At 34.1% G+C, this 23,943-nt stretch overlaps 1 protein-coding gene across 1 annotated transcript in view; it reads left to right on the top strand.

Annotated features, from left to right (window-relative positions):
- The window catches only part of NAB1 (NGFI-A binding protein 1), a 57,921-nt gene extending 34,249 nt beyond the window's left edge, over positions 1 to 23,672 (top strand). Inside the window, exons 5-9 of the mRNA XM_074302842.1 lie at positions 993 to 1,005; positions 11,092 to 11,208; positions 16,231 to 16,393; positions 20,435 to 20,554; positions 23,456 to 23,672. Of these exons, the coding sequence (XP_074158943.1) occupies positions 993 to 1,005; positions 11,092 to 11,208; positions 16,231 to 16,393; positions 20,435 to 20,554; positions 23,456 to 23,544 (502 nt within the window). The 3' untranslated portion in view covers positions 23,545 to 23,672. The remainder of the gene's footprint in view (positions 1 to 992; positions 1,006 to 11,091; positions 11,209 to 16,230; positions 16,394 to 20,434; positions 20,555 to 23,455) is intronic.
- The last annotated feature ends 271 nt before the right edge of the window (positions 23,673 to 23,943 follow it).

Genomic DNA, 23,943 nt, shown 5'->3' with positions numbered 1-23,943 from the left:
GATGCTATTTTTTGAGGTCTTCCCTATGTAGTCACATGTAGATGCTAAGATATGGTAGAATGTTTTAATTGAAGGTCAAATCAACACCTTTTGGATGCAGAGATCTGTGGTAGCTATTGGATTAGATGCAAATTTTAGCTATGACATTCATTGTTCTTCATAGTGGAATCTATTGTATAGTAGGAAAGATATCACACATAACCAAAACCTCATCCAAAGTTTATTTACTAAAGTGTAAGAGGTCTTCTTAGACAGTTGGTCCTAATGCATGAGCCACCTGTGTTGTCTTGTGTATTAATTGTATTAAATTGCATTCTTATAGTACAAAGAGAATTCTGATGTCGCAGAAAGGGGAGATTAAACAAAGTGGAGGAACTAAGGAACAGAATAATATAGGTAACAATGTTACAGTGCTCTGCCATGCTGTTGTCAGTTTCACTTACCTGGTTTAGAAGCAGAGCTGGAGGTGCAAGGAGGAGATCAGCCAGCTCTCTGGGAGTCCAAGAATGCCCTCTGATGTTGGAGAATGTGCATGACAGCCAAGAGTGACCACTGGATTAGTGAAACCAGACTAGGTCTAAAGTCAGATAGTGCTCATGGGCTCCTTTAACTGCTACTTGTTTAAGTATCTTAAAAAGTTGCAAACAAAAATGCCTTGGGAGATCCAGAGCAGAGGATAGGAAGCCCTTTGCAGTGAGGAGTTGGGGCAGAAAAGGCCTCCCTAAGTAGATTGCGTTTTAGTTGGTTTTTTTTAAGGATGAGTAGGAATTATACAGGCCCTGAGGTGCAAGATAGACACTCCTATAGATTATAAGCTCCTTGAGGGAATAGACTTTTACTTTTGATGTTTCCCTGGGATCTAGTACTGCGCCTTGCATATTAGAAATGCATAATAAGTATTAGTTGAATTGAATTGAATAGGCTTTGGGAATAGCTGGAACAAAACCCTGGAGACAGGAAAGTTTGAATTTTGTATAGTAAGAAAAGTAGACTATTAAGGTTGAAGTCTAGAATGAGATTGATTGATAAATTTAAATTAAATGTGAAATTTAGGGTAAATTAACCCTAAATTATGGAGGGTTTGAATGCCAGGCTAAGAAAATTGAACTTTGCTAGTAGCAGATGGCTATTGAAAGGTGACATGGCCAGATTTCTACATAAGGATATTCTTATATTGGTGTAAAGAATGGTTTGGAGAAGGGAAGAGAATTGATGTGGTGAGAAGATTAAGGAGGAAGTAAAAAAGAATGATTTGGAGAGTCTGTACTATGGAAGTGGTGATAAGATCCAAGATGCACAAGCTATCAAAGAGATAAAATTAGCAGGACTTTGTTATTGATGAAATTCAAGATGAAGTGGAGAAAACAGTCAAAATTTAGTGCTACTGACAGAAATAGTGAAGTCAGAAGGAAGTGCAAATTCTTTGGAGAAATGTAAATCACTTGTGGAGATGCTAAGTTTGTGGCATTGGCAGGATAACCAGGTGACTGATGTTCCCACAGTCATTTGTGGGTGAGAGGTTATTTAGGAGTGCTCTGCACACACACACACACACACACACACACACACACACACACACAAATGATAGTTGAGATCTATCTCAGCAAATGGAGTTACCAAGGGAGAGAGTATAGAGAAACAAAGATGATGGAGGATAAAAGACACAGAAATTAGAGAAGTAGGGGAAAAACCAAATTAAAGCTATTTGAGGCGAAGATAGAAGGAGTATGCAGGAGAGGAGATATTGTTCAACCATTTCAGATAGTGCAGAGAAGTAAAGGAGGATAAGTACTGAATAAAGTCCATTAGATTTAATAAGATGTGATTGTAGCTTTTGAGCAGTTTTAGAAGATTACAAAGGAGGAGAGAGTGAGTGATAAGAAAGGTTCAGATAGGGATGGAGAGACCTTAGTATATTTAAAAATAAATGGTAAAGAGCCAGCAGAGCGAGAAAGATTGAAGTCAATTGATTGTTGATTCAAGGTCCTGAAGAAGTTTGTGGGAATCAGAGGTTGAGTAAAAGTAAGGTTGCCTCTTGTATAAGAATGAAAGGAAGAAGGTAAGTGATTAAGCTATGAAATATGTGAGAATTGTCATTTGACCTTCATTTATTGATTTTTAAGGTTAAATTATCTTTTTTTAAGTGTGGAAGGGTGGGAGCTCCAGGGAGAATAGGTTTGGAACACTCCATAAGGATAGTAATATAAGGAAATAGTGAGTATGAAGATTGCCAAGAGGCATTGAGGACTCTGCTGAAGTTATGGAAGGGACCTTAGAGTTCATCTGTTTAGTTCAAATACTTCATTTTACATATGAAGAAACTGAGATTAAGAAAGATAGATCAAGAGAACATTGTATACAGCAACAATAAGATTATGTGATGATCAACTGTGATGGACTTGGGTCTTTTCAACAATGAGGTGATTCAAGGCAATTCGAATAGATTTGTGATGGAAAGAACTATCCGCATTCCACAGAGAGAAATATGGAGACAGAATGATTAAAACATCGTATTTTCATCTTTTTGTTATTTTTGTTTGTTTGCTTGTTTTTTCGTTCTCTCCTAATTTTTTCCCCCTTTTAATCTGATTTTTTTCATGTGGCATGATGAATGTAGACATGTATTTAGGAGAATTGCACATGTTAACCAAAAAGGAAGGAAGGAAGGAAGGAAGGGAGGGAGGAAGGAAGAAAAGAAAGAGGGAAGGAAGGAAAGAAGAAAGAAAGGAAGGAAGGAGGGAAAGAAGGGAAGGAAGGAAGGAAGGAAAGAGGATTGATGCAGTAAGTCACTAAATTAGTTTGCAAGTGAGTAAGCAGAGCTATGATTAGAATCTTTCTTTTTTCCTGGTTCAGTGTTTTTTGTGCAATGCCACTTGTCTGTTGATTTGTTGTTAAATGCTCTGTTACTTCTCTAATGACTAATGGACATTGAAAATCAAGCACTTAGGGAATATTTTAGTCAAGGGAACATCAATATGAATATATCAACAAAATATATCACTGTGATTCTGTCTTTTCTTTGTCTCTCTCTATTCTCTCTGTCTCTCTTTTTGTTTGTCTCTGTGTCTCTCTCATTTTTATTGGTTTAGGGAGCTTCTAGTGAGGAACTTCTTATACCAGGGCAGATTCTTCTGAAATGTATAAGTCTTAGAGAATGTTTCATCATTAAGAGATGAAATGATTCATAGCTACTATGTATGTGGGGCTTGAACCCAAGTCTTTTTTTATACTGAGACCAACTCTCTTTGAACCATGTCAGTCTGCCTCCCATCTTATTAATTGTTGATGGAAATTCATATGACTTTGTCTTTTGTGGTCATTTCCTACTAAGAACTTGCTTTAAAGCATACAGACAAAATTTTAGGGAAATGACTAACACAGACGCAGGATGTGGAAAAGTTTGTTTACTTATTTTTACTTTGATGTTCTTGGTTCTATATTGGGATTTTAACACACTTAGTTCTACAGTGTATTTGGGTCAAATCTTAGGTGCCATCCAAAGATATACTTAGTTGGCACTCTGACCCAAAGGACTGTTTATAGAGCTGTTTCTCACTAGAAAGTCCACTATGGCAAAATTGGAAACTAGTGGTATAGAAGGAAAGTCAACAAATAGAAGAAAACTAGGAAGGAATCCATTTGGTGAGTTTGAAGATGAAAAGGAACACTCTGAGGTTCAAGTGATCAAAAATATAAGTCAGACAGCAGGAAAACAGAGTTCTAATCTTATTCATCATTGGCACTAATACTGACAGCCATTACTTACTATTCAAATTACTTTCTGATTTGGCATAAGACCCATATCATTATTTTTTTATTGACATTGCTTTAGTGCTTAGTCTTGATGAAAATCTTTGATGAATCACATGAATGTTTACCATGTTGAAACCTATTTTATTGCCTCAATATAAAAAGAATTCAAAATTCACACCCCACAAAAGTTTTGGAAATAAAGAATGGGTGAATATGTATGGATAGAATAACATATTTTAACACATTGGCTTTCCCCCAAAAAATCATTTTTATTTCCTTTAATGAATTGTATAATTTTCCTGGAAAATGAGAGCTATTGAACCATTTCATTAATCTAGGAGCTGACATTGAGATGGCTTTTAAAAGTAGGATTTTTCTTTCTACTTAGTTTTGAGGGATTAAAACTTTAAGAGGTCCTACATAGATGGATGAATAGATAGATAGTTGACCTTACAGTCTAGATGGGGGCTTTTTGACTGGGGTCCATAGATCCCCTCCCCCAAGGAGTTCATGTATAGATTTAATGGGACCCATAAACTTGAATGAGAAAAAAAATTTGTTTTCACTAGATTCTAATTGAAATTGAACATTTCCTTCAATTATGAATTTAATCAAATTACTCTGAAAAGGTATCTATAGGCTTTACCAAACTGCCAGAGGTGTTAATGACACAAAAGTTAAGAACTTTTAGTGTAGAAATTTGATGATGAGCATTTTTTCTTATTGATGTTAAATTTTAAAATTTTCATTTCTGAATACAGCTGGTAGCTGATATTGACAATTGACAGTATTTTTGCAAATAAACATTAATAGAAATTTTCTCGAATAAAATGGCAAAATAGAATGTCATTATGGAATAGAAATAATAAATGTGGAAAGAGAGAAGTATTTTAAATGATTAAAACATGCTTGGTAGTAATGTTTCTTGGTAAATGGATGATATATTTTCCTAATACTTGAGGCTGAATTTAAAGTACCTGTTGAGCTAAGGTAGCCGTGAGTTTAATATGTTGAATCCACTTTTCCCTGTAAATGTACTTAGATGTTAGTCTGAATTTTCCTCTTTATAACTAGGCATGTTTTTAATTGCTACTGGTTAGTTTTTTCAACATATATTTGCATATTGAGCTCAGTATAAAAACACAGTGATTAAAATCTACTATAGTTGTATTCAAATCCATTGTGCAAGTCATGGTAGTCATTAAAATTCACAATAACATTTTAAACTTATGTTTCTAATCAAGACCAAGAATTTGAGGAGGTTGACATAAAAATACGTAGTCAACAGGCTTGGAGTGGGGACTACAATGTTCTTTCTTCCCTTTCTTTATAATCTATTATATAGACTTTTTAGTGAGGCCCCAAATCAGGTTAATCATGTTTTTGAGTTTAGCTCCTTTCTAAAAATGTGCTTTAGTAAGTAAGGCACGATTGCTCTGTCCTGTCTAACTAGTCCAGACATCATCCCTAATATATTTGGCTATACTGAAAGCCCAGACTTCAATCAAGTTTCAGGAATTATGCTCTTTTCCATTTTCATTGGACACTCAGAATCCAGTTTTTGTGATAACTGAAAATAGATGTTATAACTTGCTTTTTAATGAGAATTTTTTAAGTAGTGAAATTAACTTTTTTCTCTGTATTTTATTTTTCCAATTACATATAAAGATAGTTTTCAGCATTCATTTTTTTGTAATTCTGCTCCCCAACACAGAAAACAAGCTAATGTAGATTATACATGTACAATCATTTCAAACCTATTTCCCAGTTAATCATATCATGAAAGAAAAATCAGAACAAAAAGGAAAAATCATGAGAAAGAAAAAAACAAAAAAGAAAAAAATGAAAGTAGGATGCTTTGTTTTGCATTCAGTCTTCATAGTTCTCTGTCTCTGGATATAGATAACATTTTCCATCTCAAAATTTTTGGAATTGTCTTGGATCATTATATTGCTGAGAAGAGCTAAGTCTGTCCTAGTTTAATTTGATGTAATAGTATTGTAAATTTTGCAGTTTATAATGTTCTCTTTCTTGTTAGGTCATAAATTCCTCCAGTCTCCAAAGATCTGACAGGTAAACTATCCCTTGGTCCTAGAATCTTTGGGTTTTATCAAACAATAGATTACTATAGTCATTGACTGCTATATCTTTTGTAATTAACCTTTTCTCAAAACCTCCAGCTTCTGGGATAAGAACCCACTATTTGACAAAATTGCTGGGGAAATTGGAAAATAGGATGGCAGAAACTAGGCATAGAGCAACATCTCTCACCTTGAATGGTTGAAATGGGTTCACGATTTAAATATAAAGGATGATACTGTAAGCAAATTAAGAAATCAAGGGATAATTTACCTGTCAGATCTTTGGAGAAGGTAGGAAATTAAATAGCAGTTTATTATCTGGGAAATCTTACCTCCCAGTTGACTGGAAGCCCTTCCATTTATGAACATAAAGTGAAAATAAATTATAAAATGTTGCTAAGTTTAGCAGGTTACTTTTTGAAATTCAAATACCTATTGTATCCCTTTGTCTGGAATGAGTAAGTATGCAGTCTTAGAGAAAAATGTATGTGAAACAAATCCACAAAATAAATTAAAGGAGAAGAAAAATTGAGAAGTAAAGCATTCAGGTCTTGTTTGTCTTTTTGTTTCTTATTTTTCTTTTCTTTTTTTTTTTTTAACGTAGTAGGTAGAAATAAATGATATCTGGTCATTTTACTCAGAAATCACCTTGTTTCATGGAAGAAACCTTGCTATTTACTCCATTTTTGTTTCTTAGACTAAAAAAAGAAATAGATCGTTGAATGAGAATATGACTACTAATTCCAGGATTGGAAAAAGTGGCTTTTTTGTTCATGTTTAGATTTCATATTGTAAGTTTTCTTCTTTTTCATAAATTACTGGCAACTGGGATGAGAGAGTTGGGAGGTGCTAATTCCCTTACTTCCATGTGGGCTAGTAATGGAAAGCAATCAGAGATAAGTGGATAAAAAGAAATCATATTAGTTCATAGAGACTAGGGAGTCAGAGAATCAGAGACAAAGAAGTTTTAAAAGAACTTCAGTGGGTGCAGGGAGTGGGGGGGCACCCCCTGGGGAAATTGGGGCCTGAAGAAGAAAGACTCAGAGGAAACATCTGCAAGCAGTTCCAGTTGTGTGGGGGGAGGGAAGAGGGTACAGTGCATCCACCTACGCTGTTACTAAGCTGGTTGAAAAAGAAAGCCAGTATAATTTGATATGGATTTTTCCCCTCAGGATCAGAAGAACAGAAGCAGTACAATCTGCTATTCATATAGAAAGTGTGAGTAGAAAAAAGGATTGAGCACATGTGGGACTGAGAACATCTGCTCTGAGAAGCCATTTTAAAGACAACTGAGCAGCAGCCTAGAAGGAATGTAGGGTTTCTGCTGGTGTTTTGGGAAAGATCTGGAGGAGGAATGGGGTTGGAAACCAGTGGGATAGGAGTAATTAGGTCATGAACAAGCGTCCCACCCCATAGCTTTTATTTTCCCAGGATTTAAGTCTAAAGTCTTTTTTAGCAAGGGAGCAGTATGATTAATTGCAGGATCCATGAATATGGCACCAAAACAAATTGCTTGCAGCTTGATATAGATGCTGATTGGAACCCAGTGGTAGAAGAGGGGGACGGGGTTTGGGGGAGAAGCCTTAAAAAAACCTGATAAATAAAAGATATGCTCAGTATTGGAAATGCAAACTAGGAAAAAAGTCTTGATTCTTGTGCCATCTTCATCCCTTCGTTTCTAAACCCATGTTAGTTTGGTTATTTTAATCCTTTTGTGTTTCAGAGTGACAGCTGCCCAACCCACGTAGCTTTCCTACCAATGGAGTCTTGAATAATATAGAAACTGGAAAAAACAGTGAACAGAAAATATGTGATGGTGGTCTTGGCAAACAAACCCATTACTATGTGTTTATCATTTGCTGAGTAGTTTTTTTTTTCTCTTTAGAGGCACTACTATTCATAAACTCTTCTAAAACATTTCACATGTGTGTGTTATAGTGGCATTCCTATTTCCTTTTGAAATGGTCCTCTCTTCTAAGAATAATGTAAAAAATGTTAATTGCTTATTATATAGGTATGATAGGTATTGGAAATACAGAGACAAATACAGAAGAGTCCCTGCCCTCGAAGAGCTTACATTTTATCCAGGAAGCAATGTACACATATGTAAATACAAAATATATACAAGATACTTGTGACATTTACCTTTGAAAGCAGTGTAATATAGTATGGGATATAGAACTTTGGACTAGAGTCAGGAAGACCTTATTTCAAATCCTATCTTAGATACTTAGACCCTAAGCAGGTCATTCAATCTGTTTGAGCCTCAAGTTTCCTCATTTATGAAAAAAAAAAAAAAATTTGAAAGGGGGGATGGAATAGAATTACCAAAAGTTAGCACTTTGAATGAAGCTGAAAAAAATGAAATGTGGAATAACAAGAAAGCTAGTTTGGCTAAAATATACAGAGTATGTGGCAGAAATGGAGCCAGATGATGATGGATTTTGAATGTCAAAGAAAAGTTTTATTCAACTGGTAATAGAGATCAACAGGACCTTTTTTTAATGGAGTGATTAGATTTGTGCTTTGAAAATACTACTTTGGTGGCTTAAGTTGAAAAGGAGAAAAGCTTTAGGCAAAGAGACCACTTAAGAAACTAGTGCAAGTAATCTAGCCAAGAGGGGATGAGGGCTGAAGTAAGGTATAGACTATTGGAGTGGAGAGAAGAGGACAGATGTAAGAAATATAAAGATAGAACCTACAGTATTTGACAACTGCTTGAATATAGGAGAAAGAATAAGGAGTCAGGAGTAACTCTAAAGTAATTAGAAGAAAGGGGCTATGTCCAAGAAAAATAAGGAACCAAGGAAGAGGAGTGGTTCTGGGGACAAATTTTGAGTTCTCTTTTTGACATGATGAATTTGAGAGAAGAATTAGACATCTAGATGGAAATCCATTAGGCATTTGGAGATGTGAGACCAGAGTTCATAAGAGACATTTGGACATAGAGATTTTGGAGTCTTCTGCATAGAGATGATAATTGAATCCATAGACACTGATGAGATCACTAAGTTAAAGAGTACAGAGAGAGAAGAGAGGAAGCCTCCAAAACAAAGCCTTGGGATATACTCATAGTTTAGAACATGGGATATAGAGGATGATCTAGTAAAGGGGACTGAGCAATGGACAGATTATAGGTAGGAGGAGAACCAAGAGAGTAGAGTATTCATGAAGAGAACATAGTGTATCAGATGTATCATAAAGATCAATAAAGATGAGATCTAAAAAGAGAATATTGAATTTGTCATTTAAAGAAGATGATTAGTAATTTTGAAGAGAGTGATTTCAGTTAAGCTGTAAGGTCAGGGAGCAAGATTCTAAAGGATTGAGAAGGAAGTGGAGAGTGATTGTATACAACATTTTCTAAGTTTGGCTGTGAAAGAGAGGAATAATATAAACCAATGGTTTGACCATAGGATCAAATGAAAGTTTTAAAAGTGAAGGGAAGCTTGCATATGCTGGATAGGGAACAGGGAAAGAACCAGAAAAAAAGAAAAGACCTAAAATAAGAGGGAATTTTGAAAGGCCAAATTGTCAAAGGGAATGGAAGAAAAAGTGATAAAAAAGGTAAATGTAGAAGGGTTGGCCTTGATAAAGAGAAAAGCCGCCTCTTTATAAAAGACAAGAATAAAGGAAGAGAAAAGAAATGATGTGATGTTGGGAGGTTTTGAGCTTTAGTAGGAGGAAAAAGACATAATGGGAAATATTTTCTCCATAAACCGAGATGAGGTTCTTATAAGCAGGAATAAGGTTTGTGTGGTGTGAGAAGCTTGAGGAAAGAAGAACAACACTTAGATTTATTAGAAGATTTAGAACAACAATTAAAAACAATTAATTAAACTTAAAAAAATCTATGTGAAGATGAGAGAAAAATGAAAGGATTGCTGCAGGAGAAGGGGGACAGTTATGATTAAGTAACCCTGTAGATACTGGAGCCAATTTGACATTGTTCACTAGCATGAATAAAAAGAAGAGGCAATAGAGAAAGTTAATCTAGAATTTGGATTTGGTATGGTGTGAGGAAAGGGGGACAAAGGACTCAAGAATAGAAAATAATTTTAAGTTTAAATGTTTAACTATGGGGTCTAGATGTAAAAGGAAGGAAATTGAGTCTCTAGTAGGAATAATGATCTGGATTGTCCTGAGGGTGACAACAATGGAAGGCACAGTGTGGATGAAGAAGGGGTTTGGAAGAAGTGTAGCATAGGGAGAAATGAAATGATAACACATTATAAATGAATTTCAGAATTCTTATTTATAAAAAGTGGAAAGCACATAGGAATAATGAGAAGAATATGATAATTCCTGGGTGGCTGAGGTAGAATGAAGGTATGAGTCATGAGTAGAATGAGGAACTGAGAGGTAGTATCAGTGTGTTTATATAAGTGTCATACAAGTTGTATAAATGTCATATAAGTCTTTCCATTGAGTGCCAACATTTTTTGGAAATTTTCTTCATTGCTTCCTTTTTCTTAGAATACTTAATATGACTGAGTTACTTTAGATCTTGTTTTTCACCTAGAAGGTATCATAGAGGTCATGTAGCCCAGTCTCTTCACTTTACAGATAACAAATCTTAGTATTTGAGAGCTTAACTGAATTAGCCAAGGTTCTTCGGATAGTAAGTGATAGAAGTGAGATTTGAACCCAAATCTTCTATTCCAAATCTAGCAGTCCTTCTTCTATACCAGATGTCTCTCTACTATTCATTTATTTACTATGATTATCTCAAGTGATTTCTTTTTCTTTCTTTTATTTATTTATTTATTTGTTTGTTTGTTTATTTTGCATCAACTATCCATTATATGTCATTCATATATTATAGCCAGATTCCACTGTAATACCAAGAAGGCCAAGGCAATTAATTATTTTTATAGAACTATCTTTCAGAGATGTTGTTTCATTTAACATGGTGTCTCCATGAGGTCACCATGTTAATGGGTGGTTGATGACTAAGGCTGTTAGACAAAATATACCTGGGATGAAATCTGGTCATTAAAAGAGTTAAAAAATACCTTATTAATACTTTAAACTCTGTTGTTATTTTATTTTTATTCTGTTTCTTCCAAGTTACTGCTGCAACTTTAAAACCTTAAAAAATTTACTTAAGCTCTCTATTGTCCCATACATAGTTCAATTGGTGAACTAAAATAAAAAAACCAAAAGGTTAATAGAAGAATTTCTGTGAACAGCCCTTAGATATTTTAAAGTAAAAGATGAAGCATGCTGTTAACTTTGTTTGTTTTTTGGTTAATAGGATGGATTCCCAGATTTCCAGGATCCTGTACAGACCCTTTTCCAGCAGGATGCTGTAAAAGTTCAATTAGCATTGGCCAAAGCTAAAGGTGAAGAATTTGCAGCACTTAATTCGCAGGTAATGGAAACCACCAGTGTAGTATCCATAGACTTTTTATTCCCCAGAAGTGATAGTAAAAACTAAGCATTAATTTTGGCTTAAAAGTTTTGATGACTGAAATGATTTCTAGTTGCCTCTAAAGTTTATCCCGATCCACAGCTGTATAAACAAGATAGCCATCACATCCTTTTTAGTTTGGCTAAATTTATGAATTGAATCTAATCTGGTTCTACTTAAACATTCTTTGTAGTTTTGAAGATTTGAGGCTGAAGATTCCAAAAGAGTCAAGCTACTGTTAGCTGTGTAAAGGCAAAATAGTCACTTGCTTTCAAGATTTTTGCACTACATGCACTAAAACTTTGAAAAACAAGAACAATAATATAATAGTATTATTTAAAATAATGTAAACTATTTAGTAAATACTATGACTGTACTTGTAAATTTTAAACTGATGCTCATTGATGAGCAAGTACTATAACATATACAACATACATATATACATATACATATAACATATATACAATAAACATATAAGTTTTTGGACTATGAGGCAAAGTGGATGAAGTGTTGGGCTTCTTTCACTCTTACTAGCCATGTGACCTAGAGAAATTTTTAACTGCTTTTGCCGCAGACCATTTCCTAGGATTATAGGATAATGATTTGGAACTGGCAGAGATCTTAGAAGTAATTTAGTCAAACCATTTATTTTATTTTCTCAATAATATTTTATTTTTCCAAATACATATAAAGATAGTTTTCAACATTCATTTTTGTGAGATTTCATGTTCCAAATTTTTCTCCCTTCCTTTATTTATTTCCCTCGTCCCCAAGACAGCAGTCAATCTGATATAGGTTAAATATGTGCAGTCCTTTTTAACATATTTCCATATTAGACATGTTGTATAAGAAAGATCAGACCAAAAGGGAAAAAAACCATAAGAAAGAAAAAGCAGACAAACAAAAATGGTGAAAATAGTATGTTTTGATCCACATTTAGTTTCCATGCTTTTCTCTCTGGATTTGGATGGCACATTCCATCCCAAGTCTTACAATTGTCTTCATTGTTGAAAAGACCTAAGTCCACCATAATTGATCATCTTGTTATTATTGTGTACAATGTTCTCTTGTTTCTGTTCATTTCGCATCAATTCATGCAAGGCTTTCTAGGCTTTTCTGAAATCTTCCTGCTCATCATTTCTTGTAGAATAATACTATTCCATTTCATTCATGTACTATAACTTATTCAATTATTGCTCAACTGATGGGCATCCACTAACCTCATTTTGTGAATGAGGAAACTGGGACCCAGAGAGGTAAAAATCACTTGCGGAGGAACACCTAGATGCTAAATGACAGAGGTAGGATATGAACCGAGGGCCTCTGATTCCAAATCCAAAGCTTCTTCCTTCCCTTATACCACACTGTCTCATTATCATTGATAGGTTGAAATTTGCATGGTGAATAGAGTTTCTATACTAAAAGTCCCTCAAGTGGATGAAATCATAGATTCTTTTTATATTTATCATACTGATGTTTGTTTATTGATACTTTTTGTTTTGATATCACATTCATTTGCATATGTGTCTTCCCCTTTCCCTGCCAAGAATCTTTCCTTGAAAAAAAAATTTAAAAAAAGAAAAATACTTTATTACTAATACATTGGCCACTTCTGACAATATATAAAGTGTTTTCACATGCATAGTCCTCTGCTTCTCCAGTGAAAGAAAGGACCTGTATTTTATAAACTCTTCTCTGGGGTCAATCTTGGTCATTTTAATTATATTTATTGTATTCAATTTTGTTTATTGTTCTGTTTACATTGTTATAGGCACTGTATATTTGATTTGCTGAGTTTGTTTTCTTTTTTTCAATAGTTTTTCAGTGTTGTCTGACTCAGGATGTCATTTAGGATTTTCTTGGCAAAGATAATGGAGTGGTTTCCCATTTCCTTCTCTAATTTGTTAGATGAGAAAATCGATTAAGTGACTTGCTCAGAAACACACAGGTAGTAAGAGCCTGAGACCAGATTTGAACTCAGGAAGATGAGTCTTCCAGACTCAGACCTGGCACTCTCTCTGTTGAGCCATCTAGCTATCCTGGGTTTTTTTGTTTTGTTTTGTTTTGTTTTTTACTCTTTCACATTTTATATAAATCTTCCATGTTTCTTAGAATTCATCAGATTAATCATTTCTTATGGCTCAGTAATATTTAAAGTCTTGGATAGTTGCCTAGACTAAACAAGTTGTTGTATACTATTATAATGGAATACTGTTGTGCTGTAACAAATGAAAAATAGGCTGATTTCAGAAAAACCTAGAAAGGCTTACATGAAGAGATACAAAATGAAGTGAACAGAACCAAGGGAACTTTGTATATAATAACAGCAATATTGTATGATCATCAATTGTGAATTACTTAGTTATTCTCAGCAATAGAGTGATCCAAGACAATCCCTCCCTCCCTTCCTTCCTTCCTTCCTTCCTTCCTTCCTTCCTTCCTTCCTTCCTTCCTTCCTGCCTTCCTTCCTTCCTTCCTTCCTTCCTTCCTTCCTTCCTTCCTTCCTTCCTGCCTGCCTTCCTTCCTTCCTTCCTTCCTTCCTTCCTTCCTTCCTTCCTTCCTTCTTTCTTTCCTTCCTTCCTCCCTCCCTCCCTCCCTCCTTCCTTCCTTCCTTCCTTCCTTCCTTCCTTTCTTCCTTCTTCTTTCTTTTTCTCTTTTTCTGCCTCACTCTCTCCCTCTTTTCCTTCCTTCATCCCTTCCTTCCTCCCTCACTTCTTCCTTCCCTCTCTCCTTCTCTCCCTTCCTTTCTTTTTCTCTTTTTTTTTTTTTTTGTTTTCTTCCACAAAAATTATGGATATTGAAATGTTTTACATGATTGCACATGTAGATCCTACATAAAATTGTGTAATATCTTAGGGAAAGGGAAGAAGAGGGAGGGAAGGAGGGATAGAATTCTGAATTTAAACCTCTTTTAAAAGTATTAAAAATTGTTTTTACATGTGGTTGAGGGGAAATAAAATATTATTTAAAAAAACAAAAATTTTCCTAAAGCATTGAGAAGTAATGATTTCACTATGATCACAGAGCCATTATGTATCATCACTTGATCCCAGGTCTTCCTGATTCAAAGGCCAGCTTTTTACCTATTGTAGCCACACTGCCTCCAGGTATATAAATATGAAATATGTGTTTTACCTTTTTAATTACTCTGTTAGTTTTGTATATTTATAGCTTAACACAGTTAGAAAGTGATACAGGCACCCCAAGAAAAATTATTGCTTTCCATTTCTGAAGTTTTCTTAGTGGCTTATATAAAGGCATTCAGTAATTTCCAGAGAACAAATCTAAGACATTAACCTTTGTATTTTCTATATTGAAAACCAAGACTTTTATTTCCTTACACAGTTTTACAAATTGTTCTATTTAATTTCAGTTTCTTAGGTAAATTCATATTAGGTTGATTTTAATTGGTTCCTCCCCAGCAAAACATCAGAGATAAACCTTTTAGAACAAAATTCATGAAGCTTCAGACTTTTTATTTAATACAGTGCAGAAAGAAGGGTTGAAGAAGTGTTTGGGAAAATGGTTGTATATTCTAGCAAAATAACTACACATTTTACCTTGACATAGGAAGCAGGCTGTTTTAGTAGGATTTGAAATCAGAAATTTTATGTTTGGGCCCCAGATCTGCCATTTCAAATTGTTTGACTTTGGGCAAGTAATTCAGCCTCTCTGAACAATTTAATTCAATAAACAGTTATCAAGTGCCTACTGTGTGTATTCTTCACCTGCAGAAATTATTTGCCACCTATTTACCAGGTTGTGAGGGTCTCGTAAAAGTGCTCTTAATATTGGAATTGAAGTGATAATAAATGACCAGGAGTAGTAATATGAAATAGAAATATGAAGAGCTTAATTGTATAAAAATAATATAATAGCAATTCAGTTTGTGACATGGAGCAAACCATTTACAGATAACAGAAATTTTGCTATTTTATTATGTAAATAGCACAAGGATCAAGCAAATATAACTAAGCAAGGCAGATCATACTGAATGAACAATTTGTTTTTGAAACTTTATAGCTCTGGGGAGATGGAGGAGTCAGAGGGCAGGATCTAGGAGCAAGGGGAGGAACTAGGAAAGATTTTGGTAGCTCAGAGAGAGGAGGGGGATGGGATCCAAGGAATAACAAGGATGTGTATTGAAGATGTTGAGAAAAGCAGAGTTTCCATCTAGGTTCTCTCAGAGTTTTTGTGACTGTCTTTAAAAATGCTAGCTGGACAGTTTACCGAAGATTAGAGACAGGATGGATGAATGAAAGATAGACTCCAAGCTTCACATCATTCTATTCAAACAGGACAGTCTGACCTGATCATAGTTGACAAAGGAGTAAGATTTTAGCAATTCCTGAGAATATTAGTTTAGAGTTCACATCAGAACTATTATTAGTTTTTAGGGAAATACTTCAGTCCTATTCTGCTCCATAAAGAAGACGATTATCCCTTTGCAGTATGGAGGTTGTTCAGTGACATTCTGTATTGTTTAATTCTTTGAGAGGTAAATTGGGCTGATTTTTGTAGATGGAAGTTTTACACCTTTTCTCTCTACAGCCATAATGTCCTCTATTTTCAGAATCCGTGTAGTATCCCAAAATAAAGATGCTAGGATATCGTCCTCTATGTTGGAAGAAGCTCCTAACAGATGCTGCTATTTCATTTAGATTTCTTAGGAAAAGAATCTTTAAAGGGGGCTAAATAGCTTGTACCACAATCCCCAAGACCTTTTGCTTTTCAGTTGAAAGAAGAATCCTTTTTATAGACTTTATAAGACAGCTTGATTGCCAAAAATCCATTTGGTGTTGTAGCATGATAATATAGGCATGCATGCATATTTATGGAGTGTGTGTATGATATATGAAAGTGTGAACTTATTTTAATGAATGCAAAATATATTTGCTTTGGAGTCTTAAATTGGCACCTTCAAACCTTTCAAGAGTCTGATGTAGACAGTTTTAGTCACTGATTTTATTTTTGCTTTATTAGCAGCCTGAAAAGGTGATGGCAAAACAGATGGAGTTCCTTTGCACTCAAGCTGGTTATGAGAGACTACAACATGCAGAAAGACGATTGTCTGCAGGGCTTTACCGGCAGAGCTCGGAAGAGCACAGTCCAAATGGCTTAATAGCAGATAATTCCGACGGACAAGGTAAAGGTTCTATGCTGTCATGATATTACAGCCAGGATCAATTCTGAATTTCAAAGACAAGCAAGCAAGAATATTATTTATGTTTCCATTTATTTTCCAAATGGTGTCTTAGAGGTTTTACTTAAAATTATTTTTCATAAATTATTTGATTTTTACAAAGACAAAGAAAAAGCTACTAAATAAAGAATTGTCATTTAGGTTTTTTAGGATTCATTTATCTATTGATATGAAATTTTTCTTTGTTTCCTTTGATATTCTCTGGTTTATCTGACATATATGGCACATGGATCTTGTAAAATGTGTGGGTGAAAATGGGAGACTTAATTAATGAAAGAAGAATAAATGAGATGGCTTCTTTCCCCCAAAGAGTTGTTGACCAGAGGGAATGCCCATTCTTCTTTTTTTTTTTTTTTTTTTTTTGCCCATTTTTCTAAGAAGAACCAAAGAACAGTATTACTTGGACTTCTAAAAACAAAACAAAACAAAACAAAAAACTCAAAAAACAAACCCTGTAACTTAATGAGTGTTTCTATTTAGTTTCTCAGGAAACATGGTGGCTGTTTCCAAAGCAGTATGACTTGTCCATTAGAATGAATATATGTAAATGACAAGTTAGGTTTTATTTAGTGATACATAAAATTACTAGTCCTCTGAAAATATGATCTGTATATGATATGATTGATGTAGGCACCAAATGTTGGTTTAGTTATGTGAAGAATTCACAGTAGCCATTCTCTTTAGCAAAAGATAATTTTATTTAAGAGAAGAAGTTACAGACAAAGAGATACAATAGACATCAGGAATGATAAATATAAAGTAGAGTTGGGAGAGAATCTAGTTAGCAAGCAAAGGGATTTTTAACAATTAATGATGGAAAAGATAAGTTCTCTAATGTACCTCACAATTAACCAGGAGAAATAAGTTTGGAATATGCTCTTAGCTGGCAGACTAAATAGTAAAAAAGAAATTTAACACCTTAAAAGAGTTAGTTAGCTATAAGAAGGAGAAGAATAGAGGCATAATGGGGGATGAGAGAAGAGATGGTACAGGGCATAGACAGAAACAAAAGGGAAAGACTGCATGAGGCAGGGTGCCATGGAGGGCTATAACCCAAAAGAAATTCAGCAAAAATGGCAAGAACCATGGACAGATTTATAGGGGAAATATAACTTCAGGGATTTGATGTTAACTTGAATTTCTTACTGGACATAGTAAGGCAGGTCTATTAAGATTAAACTGATCCCTTCCCTGCTTGCCTCTGGGAATAATTCCATTACTACTTTAGTCTTTCTCTGCTAACCCACCTACTTACCTCATCATTTAGTATACTATTTCATATTCTAAAGATAAATGATTTCATCTCAGTGGATACCCCCTTCAGTGATAGGATCATAATCCCAGTAGACCTGATGAATGGTATGGTAATCAGCAATGTCTAGGAAAAATTATCACCCTGTGACCAGGCTTGCCTTTAAGCATCTAGAGTCAATACACACTTAAACATAAGGTCTCAGAGTAGAACTTGGACATTTTTTTCTTTTCTCAAAAAGAAACTAAAGTGTGGGATTTGGGGGATGGAATATAAAATAGGGAAGTTTGGAGAAATGGATTCCTAAGGGAGAAGTATCTCATTTCTATATATGCTTTTTGTATTTCTTTATCCTTTTCCCATAAAGCTCTGGAGCCAGTCATCTTTTTCAAGTCTCAGTGTGATACTTCCATCTACCATAGTTGTTGTTTTATTCCAATAAAAAGCAAGTTTCTTCTCTAAGACCATGCTTTTTTAATTGCATTTCCAAACTAAGAAACAAAGCACTACATAATTATAAAAGGGTTTTAGCATTAGAGATGTAGGAAAAGAAATTCTTTTCTTTTGTATATTACAAAATGGTTTTCACTAAAGTTTCACTATGCCTCTTTTTTTCTTGTCGGGTTTATTATTAACACATATGTCATGAAAGCAGATTTATGAAGAATTGTAAATTTAGGAATTGGTATGAAGTCAGAGACCTGAGTATTTCAGTGGCCATAATGTTATTTTCCTTCAGAACTGTTAATTTTAGACCTAACAAGTTTGTTTTTAAAATAAATGAGAAAACTTAAATTAACCACACTTATATAGCTTGCAACTTAGTATATTCATAGAGAGAATCCCAGAAGAAAGGATAGCAGAATGTGGAGATCGTGTGTAGCCAAATGAAAAGAATCCCTTTTATAATGAGATTAAAGAATAATGTGGGAAAGGACTTCCACTGCTGATGTAAAGCATCTATTCAGAAGCTTTAAAAAACAAACAAACAAAAAAAACTTAAGTTTTCATGGCACCTCTGGAAGAAAAAAAAAACAGTAATGAAAAAATGTAGTATTATGTATTGCAAATGTGTTTTGATTTATGGGAGTATATAATTTGGAATGTATCATTTTTCAATCATATCTCTGGATTCTCATTCTCTTAATGTACATTCTTGTGGTCTCTGTAACATACTGGTATTTTTTTAAAACTCCATTTGGCTTGAAGCCACTTGCAGTATTTTGCAGTACGCTGAAAATTAGGATACTTTTCTAAGAAGATCTGTAGTAAGAAAATGCTATTAAGTAGGAGATTTATTTTTTTTTAATATGAAGTGGGAATAAGGATTGAGAATCATAATTTTTATCTCATTTATGTTGAATTTTGTTAAATATTTAATAATTTGTAGCACATGGAATAAAATCATACTTCTAAAAATTTTAGTAAAAATCATACAGAAGAGACATTTTGGTCAAGTGAAAAGAATCCTAGGCCTTGAGATTCTGCTACTTATATAAAAGATAAAGTCACTTAATTTCTGCAGGCCCTTTTCCCTCACTTTTACGTGGTAGTGGTGATAATGATCATTATGATGTTAGATTATTGTATATTTGTCTCAGTAGTGTCCAACTCTGTGACTTCATTTGGGCTCTTTATCAGAGTTGGCGAATTTGCTGCCTACTGGCTCCAGCAGATGACAAAATTCTATGTGCAGCCAGAACCAGATCAAAATGTAATTGGAAAGTATTTAACAAATTAAAAAGAAAGATAATATAGCAGAGGTAATGCTAATTTATGCTTTTGTAAGTCACTATGAAGCTGCAGAGTTCTATTGGAATCTGACCCAGCTGCCTAGAAATTACCCAAGAATATATGAAAGTTAGAGAAACAATCTTCACTGTGTTTTGTTTAAAAAAAAAAAAAAAGTTTCCTTATCCTCTAAATGTTCATATCAATGAAATAACACGTTTTCATCTTCTTACCTCTTCAAATTCAAAAGTGGAATAGATTGCTTCAGCAGGTAGTCAGTTGTATCTTTTCACATGAAAGCTGACTGACTGATCACTTCTTGTACAGATAGTAAAAGGGATTCTGTTTCAGATACTTCTTGGCTAAGATAACTTTTAAGGCTTTTTCCAACACTGATTATCTAGATTTCTTTCATTCATCTAACTCTGGCTCTTTAAATAAAGGGAATGTGCCCTTCAACTCTTCCTCCCAGATTGACACTGTATTGATTAAATTATTTATATTACATTTTAGGCATTTTGGACATGGAAACCTCTTGGCACCAACATCCTAGACATAAACTCTGTTTTTTGAAGCTGATTTTGTCTTTATTCTCTATATTTCTTTATCTAGAAAGCAAACACACATGAACTCAGGATTGAACCATCTCTCGATGGAGAATGTCTTTTAACTTTTTCTAAAATCTATTTAAATTTAGAGTTGCTATAAACAAAATCTGTTTACCTTATTATGGACCAGAGAGTTGAGAAAATTTTAGAGAAATTCCAATTGATTTATAATTTATAGGACAAATTAAAACACATATTCAATAAATTATTTTTTATTGAATTTGTGTTTTAATTAAAAATTCCTCTGTTATTTTAAGTGGGAGTTTTTTTGGGAGGAAAACTGCTGTAGCTCTAAATATTTCTTCTCACCTTAAAAAATTTTTTTTTAATGCAAAGAATCCTGGTTTTGCCTAATATAATTTTAAATTTATTTTGTTTTCTTTTTTTCAGTAGCAGAAAGACCCTTGAATCTCCGAATGTCCAGTTTACAAAATAGACAGCCTCCACATTTTGTGATGGATGGGGAGCTGAGCAGACTTTATTCTAGTAATGAGGCCAAGTCTCAGTCATCAGGTAAGAACACAGTGTATGATGAGGAAGAACTTGACTTATTTGCTTCAAAGGCAGAATTGTGCCTCAAAAATACCACGTGATTTTTTTTTTTTTTGCTTTCCCCCTCCCCCCAAGTATGTCCAATATAATAAAATGTATCATTGCATATTGGCAATTCTAAATTTTAATTACATTTTTAATTACATAATTAATTTAAATTACATATACATATATATATGTATATATATATAAAGCAGTGACAAGATTCTAGACATGACAATGTTTACAATTTTTATATGTTGGTGCAGCTGCTCTCTGTTTATACATACACACACACACGCACACACACACACACACACACAGATAAGCTAACCATTGATTTCATTATTTTTAATGTTATATCTTTAGAGGCAATAGTAGCTAGAGAGCTGATCTTGAAGTCAGAAAACCTAGGTTAAAGGCCTGTCTTGAAGAGCTGCTGCATGTGAGACTCTGGGCAGATCACTTAAACTCCCAGAGCCTCTGGTATTACTCTCTGATACATTAAATTGCTGAAATTGTTCAGACTTGCATGGAGAGGGAATTGTTAACCTGGAACTTCCTATACTGATGACATCACAGAGCCAGTCAAAAATAAATTATTCTGATTAAGCGGATCATAACTTTAATAATATAGAATTGACTATATTTACATATGTGTCTGTATGTTAAGAAAACGTAGGGTACAAAAATTTAAACTCCCAAGCATATTTATGAAAAGGAGATATACTAGTAACAAAATTCATTTAATTAGCAATTGTTAATTAATGTTAGTACACTTAAGTGTTTATTTATATAAAAATATATTTACATATATATATTTGTGAGGAAAAACAGATACTTAAAATGGCTTTTGAAATCACTGCTATCTGAAGATCAATCAGAAAAAGAAAAATTGTAATATTAAATTACATATCAAATTAAATTGCAATTAATCAACTCAGTCTACTCTAGTTTTCTAATATCACAAATGTGGAAACAGACCTCAAAAGTCATAATATAGCAATTATAATTTGACTTAATGAGGGCATAGAAATATACTTATGATGGAAAAAATTAAGTTAGGTATAAGTTAGTTTAAGTTATACCTAACTTGTGAGGAATACACTTTTTTTTTTCTTAAAGTAAGTACACTTGCATGGTGTACTGTTGGTAATATATGTTGAGCGAGCATTGCCATTCACTTTCAGTCCACCCTACTATAAGTAGATTTTGAGAAGGCCAGAAAAACCTAATTAATTCCGCATGCTGTGATTTCTGGTTATAAATTTTTGAATTTTTTTTTTTGAGGGGAAGGAAAGTTGCTAATTAATAATTTTTGTTACTTCTCCTTCCTCTCCTTTTTCTCCTCTTCCTCCTTCTCCCCTTCCTCTTCTTCCCTTTCTTTCTTCCTCTCCTCCTCTTCTTCTCCTTTTCATTTTTCTCCTCCTTTTAAAAATTTTTTTTTGGTTTAATTCCCATTCTGTGGAAAGTTTTCTAAACAGGAACAGTGGATATAGGCTTCTGTATTTGTTGCATAGACATAATTGTACTAAGGGATTGCTGTAGAATAAAAGCAAAGGAGTTACTGACCAGTCAGTGAGTACCTGTATATTCCAAAAAAACTCTATAAAATTAGTTCTTTAACGTTAGGGTAGCTACTAGTTTCTTCTAAGATCTCTAGAATTCATGGTAAGCCAAAACAAAAATAGCATTAAGTACTAAATTAAAGATCTCATTTTATCTTTGTGCAAAAAAGTAAAGTGCATTATATATATCTATGTCAATCCATAGAATGCTTCATTATTTTACTTTTTAATTAGTAAAAGAAATAGGGGCCTTCTTCCTTTCTTCCAGATCACTCACCTTCATTTTACTTATTTAGGAAAATATTTTAAATATTCTTGCATTTAATTGTACATATACATGTTCTCTCTCTCTCTCTCTCTCTCTCTCTCTCTCTCTCTCTCTCTCTCTCTCTCTCTCTCTCTCTCTCTCTCTTCATATTTATATATATATATTTATTTATTTATTTAGCTAAGTTAATTGGGATTAAGTGATTTGCCCAGGGTCAAACAGGAAGTGTTAAGTGTCTGAGGCCTGATTTGAACTTAGATGCTTTTGACTTCAGGGCTGATGCTCTATCCACTGTGCTACCCAGCTTTCTCCCCCCCCCCCCCCTTCTTTCTCTCTCTCTCTCTCTCTCTCTCTCTCTCTCTCTCTCTCTTATTCTCTCTCTCTTTCTCTCTCTCTTACTCTCTCTCTTACTCTCTCTCTCTTACTCTCTCTCTCTCACTCTCTCTCTCTTTCTCTCTCTCTCTCTCTCTCTCTCTCTCTCTCTCTCTCTCTCTCTCTCTCTCTCTCTTACACTCTCTCTCTCTCTCACTCTCTCTCTCTCTCTTATATATATAAAATTCATTTAAAGAAAATAGCCTCTTAAATAAGCCAATGAGACTATGTATTTAGAGACACCATGATGGATTAAAAAGTGAGAATACTTGCCTCTGGGGGTGATGGTGGTGGTGATGCTCCCATGGGATAGTGGAGATAAAATGTGAGACATGAATGTGGTTTGTGGGGAGAGTAAGGCTGAATTGGAGATTAGTGGATTTGGATTGAAATTCTGCCTCTTCTTTATACCTTGATGCGCTTGGGCAAAATCATTTAATCTTTGTGATCTTCATTTTCCACATTTGAGAATGACACTGTTAGGTTTGACCTAAATCAATGATCTGGTAAACTTTAAAATGTCATATAGACAACTTTTATTAAATTGTATTTTTTTAAGACAATCATACTATAAACATTAGTGATTTTTTTTCCTAAATTTTGTGTAAAGAGTTGCTGTATAATTCTTTGATCCTAATACTTATAATATTTTTCTTTGTTTTCATTTTGATGCAGAAAGCCTTGGGATTTTAAAAGATTTTCCTCACTCAGCTTTTAACTTAGAAAGGAAAGTCATAAAAACAGAGCCTGAAGATACAAGATAGCCATGATTCTCCCACTGTACGTTGGAAATGGCGCCAGATCTGAGGATAAAGCTACAATACAAAATTAAGCCTTAATAACCAATGTTGCCTCATTCAAGTCAAACAGATTTCATAGCCAAAGCTTAAGGACTGGTACATTAGTCTGTGGAAACTGAGTGGGGAGGGTGGGGGGAGAAGGGATAGGAAAAAACATCACAATCTAGAACAGTTATATCGGTAAATACACATTCCTGTATAAGTTGTTTCATTATGTGGGGAAGCTTACAAATTAATATTGTAGGCATCCATTATTTAAGAATGTAAAATGTATTTGTATAACTTATAAAAGTAAAATCTAGGTGTTGAGACATGTATTCAGTCCAGTAGATGTGGATACAATTTATTTTACTTGAAATTTCA

This window comes from Sminthopsis crassicaudata, chromosome 3 (genome assembly GCF_048593235.1).
Source record: "Sminthopsis crassicaudata isolate SCR6 chromosome 3, ASM4859323v1, whole genome shotgun sequence".
NCBI lineage: Eukaryota > Metazoa > Chordata > Mammalia > Dasyuromorphia > Dasyuridae > Sminthopsis > Sminthopsis crassicaudata.
This window is presented reverse-complemented; position numbering and strand designations above follow the sequence as displayed.